Source organism: Dermacentor silvarum, chromosome 9 (genome assembly GCF_013339745.2).
Source record: "Dermacentor silvarum isolate Dsil-2018 chromosome 9, BIME_Dsil_1.4, whole genome shotgun sequence".
Lineage (NCBI taxonomy): Eukaryota > Metazoa > Arthropoda > Arachnida > Ixodida > Ixodidae > Dermacentor > Dermacentor silvarum.
Window position 1 is genome coordinate 7,710,002 of NC_051162.1, and position 7,780 is coordinate 7,717,781.

Sequence of the window (7,780 nt, forward strand, 5' to 3'; positions counted from 1 at the left end):
AGTTTGTTTGTGAAGGATTTCGCGTCGACAGACGTACTTCGTCACACGATTTCTTTAGTTGAATGCCGGCTTCTTACGCTTGCAGTTCCTGCGGCCTTTATCGGTCATTTATGCATCAATTTAAGATCTCCTAAATGTGAATCCGTCTACTTGTGGTGCCCAACTGCTAAGGAATTCTTCGCAGACTCACATTTTGAACAAATAACTCTTTAATTGAGAAATAAGAGAAAAAATAAGAGGAGTAACAACGTGCGTTACGACTGCTTCCATCGCGGGTCGCCCTCCCCTTTTTTTCCCCATGTTGCCAGCCTCGCATTTCGATTCCGCTAACACTCGGCCATTCCTGGCAGCGAACTGTCCTCAGTTCATGTGGTGTGGTCCCGAAGATACGCAGGTCTTTTGGACACACGTGTGCTACGTCTCGGCACGCTTTCTTCCTCGTCGGAGCTTGACTGGTCGAACTGTTCCTGGCATCTTCCATCCCATCTCTTCAGTTGGCTGATGTGGGCAGTTGTCGAGTAGACCCTTTTCCTTCCGTTCATCTCGGTCACTCTGTAGGTGTCTGCTGGAAGTACTTCTATCACAGTGAGTGGACCTCTGAACTTCTTCTGGGTTTTTGTTGGGGCACCAGTGTGCTCTGGAACGCAGCGCATGACCACTATGTCTACAACACTCAACTTGTCCGCTGTGAAGTGACGCTTGTCGAAGTACTGCTTCGACCTTGCTTGCTGGCTCGCTACGTCCTTTTGAGCCATCTCTTGAAGTTGCTCCGGGCAGACCCACTCGTTATTCTCAGTGTTCAGCCATCTGAGGATACCATCCTGCATCCTTGGTTGATATCCATGCAAGAGCTTGAAAGGGCTAGTCCCTGTTGAGGCATTGTAAGCAGTATTTAGGTAACTTTCTACCTCCTTGATCTTCTGATCCCAATCTTTGTGAGCTGGGTCCTTGATTGTAGCTATAATACACGGTACCAGAGTTCGGTTCACACGCTCCACCTAGCCATTAGCCCTTGGATGGTGTGCCGAGTCCAGTGTGTGAGCCACACCATTTTCCTGACAGAAGGCTTCGAAGCCGTGGGACGTGAAACAGGAACCACAGTCAGAGATGATGCGCTCCGGTAGTCCAAACTCTGTTATGAAGTTCTGCATACACCGCAGTACATTTCTCGCCGAGGTGTCGCGCACAGGGTAGAGGCGCACAAACTTGGTCAGATTGTCCATCAGCACCAATATCCACTGGTTCTTCTTGGAACTTCTCACAAACGGACCAACGTGGTCCACATGAACAACTTGAAATGGTCTCTTCCCAGGTGGTATCGAGTGCAGAAGCCCAGGCTTCTTTCCTCCTGGTACCTTTGTGATTAGACATTCAAAACACATACGGATGTGCTGGTCCACGTAGCGCTTCATCCGAGGAAACCAATAAAGTTCCTTGATTTTTGTCACCGTTCGGTCTGTAGAAAAATGCACCTGTAAGTCATGAAACTTGACGCACAATGTTTTGCGCATGCTTTTAAGCATCACAAAAAGAAGTCGTCCGTCTTCTTCAACGTAAAACAGTTTTCCATCTCTCAGCCGTAAGTTCTTGACCTTGGCACTCTCTTCTTGGGTCCTTTCTTTTACTGGCTTCTCCAATATTTGGGCGAGCTTCGCCAAGTCCGCATCAGAGCGTTGAACGATCACAACTTGGTCCTCCAATGTCATGGTAAGGCACACTTCGATCCTTGTCTCAACAACCTCATCAAGCGTGTCCCTTGGCGCTCCTACAGGTTCAAGACTCAAATAGTCCACATGTGCCATTTTCTCTCCTGCTCGGTGCTTCACCTCAAAGTCATACTCTTGAAGTAAGTCGAACCACCTTGCTATCTGTGGTTTAAGAGTCTTGTGCGCATTCAGATACACAATTGCTTGACAATCTGTAACCAGCGTGAACGGAATGCCTAAGAGAAATGGACGAAGTCTTTCCATACTCCAGACTATCGCCATCAGCTCCAGTTTTCCCGCATGGTAATTCCCTTCAGCATCAGTGGTACGCTTACTGACACAAAACACCAAGTGCCAGCGTCCCGACTCATCTTGTTGAAGGATCATCCCCGCAAGTCCATGTCTGCTTGCGTCTGTGTGGAGCTCTGTCGGAGCCAAAGGGTTGTACAACTTCAGAACGGGTGGTGCCGTCAGTTCCTTTCGGAGCTGGTCGAAAGCTTCCTGCTGCTCCACTCCCCACGTGAACTTCGTGTCTTTCTTGGTCAGAGAAGTAAGCGGTTCTGCCTTCAGGGCATAATGGGGAATGAACCGTCTGAAAAATCCCGTTAGACCCAGAAATCTCCTTACACTGTGAACATCAGTTGGCGTGCTAGCGTCCAGTATGGCTTGTTGCTTCACTTCACCTGGCTGCAGCTAGCCTTTCGCAATCTTGAAGCCTAAGTAGTCGATTTCCTCACTTCCAAACACACACTTGGATATTTTCAGGGTTAGACCAGCAGCTCGCAGGGCATCCAGTACTTGTTTGAGCCGAACCAGCAACTCTTCCCAATCCTTGGCTGGAATCAGCAGGTCGTCCATGTAACATAATGCTACAGTGTTACGCAGAGATCCGAGGACTTTGTTCATTAGACCTTGAAATACAGCAGGACCATTTCTCAACCCGAACACCATACGTTCAAACTGTCCGGTCTCATCAGGCGTGATGAATGCAGTCTTGGCCTTCGATTCCTCACTCAGTGGAAGTTGAAGGTATCCGTTTGCACAGTCTAACACACAGTATATCTGTGCTCCGGAGAGTCGTTGCAGCTGGGCGTCAATGTTTGGCAAGGGGAAGTGTTCCGGCACCGTCTGGCTATTTAGCCGTCGATAATCGATGACTAGATGATTTTCTCCATTCTTCTTTTTCACGAGTAGTACTGGACTAGTGTATGGCGAGGATGTTTCGGTTACGATGCCAGTCGCCTTCCACTCCTTGAAAATTTCTTGGATCGCTTTTCTTTCCTCTGCGTTAGTCGTGTACGGTTTGCATTTGACTGGGCTGCTCCCGGGATGCTCCGTGATGATCATCTCTAGTTAGTTACAACACCCCAACTCTGACAAATTCAGCGCAAAGCAGTCCCTATGTTCATTCAGCATTTTCAGCAGTGCGTCAACTTGCTGTTCATTGACATCCTTCCCGACGTTTAGCATGCTACGATCAATGGGCTTCTGCTGAGGCACAGGTCTCACGGGTGTTAGCTCTTCGCTCCCTGATAGCAGTTCAACGTGAGTAAACAAACTCCCCTTGATCAGCTGCTGGTCTTCATCCTTGTCGTTCAGCATGGGTATCTCAACCATTCCGTCTTCGACGTGAAGTAGTATTCCCTTACCCGTTCCTGTAGGCAATATAACATTTCCTTCACTATTATTGGTCTCCACTGTCACCCAACACACAGTCCTTTTGGGCAGCACAATGGTCTCCTTGACACGAAGTGGCTCCTTCGAAGGCTTCATCTGGGCAAGGTCAATGTTGCAAAATGGAAGATCGTCTCGGTAGCCAATCCTGAGTTCATGTGGTCCTGTTCCGTCCAAGTCCTACCAACCAGCATGTCCACAGGCAAGGCACTGTTGTGAACGATAATTACCTTGACCTTACGGCATAACACGTCATCGATTTCTATGTCAACCTCCGAGGTTCCGATAGACGGCACGATAGATTGCACACAACTTGCAGGTTGCACTTTTCAGCCGCTTGATGACGCAATATACAGTCTGAACTTCCCGGGTCAATCATCACGGAGAGCTGGTGAGTACCATTGATGATCGCAGTCTTCAGGAACTTGGATGGACCACTGTCACTTGTTGGGTCCTCATTCACCATGAAGTTCCCAGCAGGGTTTGTTTTTGAACAGTCTTTCGCTATGTGCCCGTACCTTCCACAGCTGTAGCATTTTCGCTCTGACGGATCACGCTTGGGAGGCTCTGGCGGTGGTCCCCCACCACTTGCTTGATGTGTGACACGTGCATTTGTGATCACTTGCTCGGTTGGACGCGTGGCATTCCAAGATTTTGAAGGCGGAGGCTTCCCACGAGATGTCGCGCTACCTGGGTCACCACCGTGTGGCTTGGCCCCTGGATACTGCTGCATTCTAGCTTCGGTTATTCGCTCTAGTATTCGCAAGTCTGCCAGCAATTCGTCCTCGTCCTCGTGATCCTTCGCCAACATTGAGATGCATGCATCTTTAAACCTCAGCCCCACCAAAACTTGCTCTTTGGTATCCTGCATACCGAGGCCCAATGCTTTGCATAACAATGTCTTTTCAAGAAAGTATGCCGTGATGGATTCTCCCTTCATCTGGACTCTTTCTTGCATTTGCTTCCACTTTTCGGCCGTGCTTGTCTGGCCCACAAAAGTCTTTTTGAAGGCTATCTTGAAGTCCTCCCACGTAGTAAGGTCATCCACACGGGCCTGAAGCCAAAATCGAGCAGGTCCCTTCATGTGAAGCGTGGTGTTTTCGAGTCTGAAGCTGTCCGGCCAGCCGTGCAGGACCGCCATGGAATCGATACTCTTCAACCACGCCCCGGCTTCTTGGCATGAGCCCTCGCCGTCGAAATCCAGGATAGCCTTATTTAGGTCCGCCATAACGTGGAACGCTTCAGGCTTCCTCTCGATAAGCTCCAATAACCGCCGGTTTTGCTCCAGCAAAGCTTGCATCATTTCGTTAGTTCCGCCGCCATCTGCCATCTTGGGCGTTGTCTATACGCCTGTCTGGGCGTACACACAGTTTTTCACCAACAGATAAACGTCTAGGCTTGCCAACGACACTCAGAGCGTCCATACGCACGTTTCCGAGGCGGCACAACGGCTCAATGTCGATCAGTCACAGAACGGTATCGTAGTGTCTCGCAGGCGTCACACAGAGCGTCCGCACGCACGTTTCTGAGGCAGCACGAAGACTCACGTTTCGAAGTCGGTACTTCACGAAGACGGTACCGTTTGTCTCGTGGACGTCACACAGAGTGTCCGCGAGTACGTTCAAGGCGTCACACAGTCCCTTTTCCGGTCAGTACCTCACAAAGACGGCACCAACGCAGCGTCAGTTGAAAAGTCAGCGAGCGTCACCGTCGTCGCAATCCCCCGACATCGGTTTCCAGGGTCGCTTTACCACAAAGGTTTCGGTAAATCCCACTTCTGAGATGTTAAGGAATTCTTCGCAGACTCACATTTTGAACAAATAACTCTTTAATTGAGAAATAAGAGAAAAAAATAAGAGGAGTAAAAACGTGCGTTACGACTGCTTCCATCGCGGGTCGCCCTCCCTTTTTTTCCCCCATGTTGCCAGCCTCGCATTTCGATTCCGCTAACACAACAAAGACTGCAGTCATCTTGCCTTATTACTGCGTGCCGCAGTGTGAGTCAAGCACTCAATGCCGAGTTCCAGGCATATCGTTTCATGAACTACCGGTCGACAGTAGCTTACGTGAAAGATGGTTTGAGGCTATTCCTAGGAAGAACTGGATGCCCACGCTAACTTGAAACTGCTCAGTAGTTTGCAGTTTGCACTTTCGGAAGTACGATTTCCGAGAAAGCTGCAAAATACGACGTCGACTTAAGCCTGGAGGTGTGCCCCGCTTGTTTAGCGAGTGCTTTTCGCAAAAGCCGGAAGACGGGTGTGCCAAAGCGGAAACGCGCCAGCGAGATTCGTCACCCACAGGTGCTCTTGGCTGCATACTGCCTTCTGAAAGCAAAGTACTCTGTTGGCAGCCACACCATGAACAGGTAGCAGAGAAAAAACTTCAATGAGGACCCTTCTGGAACTGCCACAGCTGAATTTTACCCAATAGCTGTTCCTGGCTGCAGTTTGGAACTTGTCGAGCGAAACCAAGAACGACCCGCTATGAGTGACTTTTCGTTTGACGTGGCAGCCAGTAAAGATATACTAAACGACGACTCAGTGCCTAATCAGAGCCGTAGCTGTACTACTACGACTGGTTCCTTGCTATCTAGTGGTTTGCGAGCTAATTCAGAAAACGATGGCACGCATTTTTGAGCCTGAAGATCAGAGCGCTCTAACAGTTCCAGTAAAGTTTGCATGTAAGAAGAAGAAAAGGCAACCAACAAAGGCTTTGTGCTCGTTCAAGACGCAAACAAAATGGGACTCAAACACGTCAAGCATGTTTCTAAAAAGAAAACGATGGCGAAGAAAAGAACGTGCGCTGCGAGCAGGAAATGACAAACTGCACAGAACTGTAGACGCCTACAAAGAAGAACTTCGAAAACTGAAAGAAGAGTACTACGTCTCTGCATTTTTAGAAGTTGTGGCTGACGCCGAGGAGGGGACGGCAAAAGCAGTGCTGCTTCTGGACAAAGTAAAAAAAATTATGAAAGGAAAACAACACGCTGGTCGGAAATAACAATCAGGCATGGTATCGTAATGCGACACATCTCAACAAAAGCATACGAATACTTGAGGTGCGAAGAGCTTCTCAAGCTACCTTGCAGAACAACGCTACAAAAATATTTTGGTACTACGTCCGGTGAAGTCGGTTTCAGCTAGTTAGTTCTCTCCCGCCTGGAAGCAGAGCTTAATAGTCTGGACACACTACAGTCAAAAGTATGTTGCCTCGTTGTTGACGAGATCATAATTAAACAAAAGCTGCTCTACCACAAACAAAGGGATGCGTTCGTTCGTGATGTCGACCTAGGTCCAGACCTCGAGTACCTCGCTCCTGCAGCTGAAGGTGAACATCTGGCGAATTCACTGCTGTGTTTTTTTTTGTTTTGTTTGTGGCCTGCACGCAAGATATAAGATACCTGTCGGATACTTCTTCACCAAAGGTTGCACTGGGGACCAGCTCTCCGAGGTCATTCGCCACGTCGTCATCAAAACACCCAGCATTGGTTTTGAGATTATCAGAGTTGTAACTGACAACCACAAAATTAAGGTAACTGCTATGGAAATTCTGAGCGGAGGAGAAGCAAAAACACGGGCGCTGCATCCGGCAGATTCATCAATGGATATATTTTTCGCATTCGACCAGAGCCATGTCTGATTATGAGGCACGCCGTAGTGGAGGGCTCCGGATTAATTTTGACCACCTGGGGTTCTTTAACGTGCACTTCAACGCAAGCACACGGGCGTTTCTGCATTTCGCCTCCATCGAAATGCGGCCGCCGGGGCCGGGATTCGATCCCGCGACCTCGTGCTCAGCAGCGCAACGCCTTAGCTGACTGCGCCACCCCGGCGGGTAAAGAAATTTCATTAAAGTTTATGAAAATGCTCTACAAGATGCAAAGGCAGTCAACAGTGCAGCGAATCAGATTTCTCACAAGGAAGCACGTTTTCCATTCGAATATGGAAAAAAATGAATGTGAAAACGCCTGTGCAGTTATTTTCTCCAGCAGTAACCGCAGCACTAAATTACCTCAAGGATCAGGCAGGTCACAGCTGCGATGCCGACTTTGCATCTGTGGGGCCGACTGTCGAGTTCATGGAAGTATTCCACAACTGGTTCACATGCATGGACGTGAGCAATCTTCAGCAGCACATCCATCGCAATGACGCAGATGCTCGTCAGTTTTCTGAAATTGATGACCCAAGGCTGGACTGGCTTGAGGGCGAGTTTGTTTCTTACATTCAACACTTGCAAACTAAAAGCCGCGCAGAAAACTTCCTGAGTAAGGAAACGCACCATGCGCTTGTCTTCAGAACGACGTCAAACGTGGAATGTATTCGGTTCCTTCTTTCTGACAAGAAATTTAAATTTGTGCTGACGCGCAAATTCTGAAGTGACCCCGTTGAGGCCATGTTTCT

At 48.8% G+C, this 7,780-nt stretch overlaps 1 protein-coding gene across 1 annotated transcript; it reads right to left on the reverse strand.

Moving 5' to 3' along the window:
* Positions 1-365: 365 nt before the first annotated feature.
* LOC119464639 (uncharacterized) lies at positions 366-4,710 on the reverse strand. Its single transcript, XM_037725661.1, has 2 exons — positions 4,487-4,710; positions 366-852 (listed from the first exon to the last, which is right to left on the reverse strand). The coding sequence occupies exons 1-2, from the start codon at positions 4,708-4,710 to the stop codon at positions 366-368; spliced, it is 711 nt and encodes a 236-aa protein (XP_037581589.1).
* Positions 4,711-7,780: the final 3,070 nt, after the last annotated feature.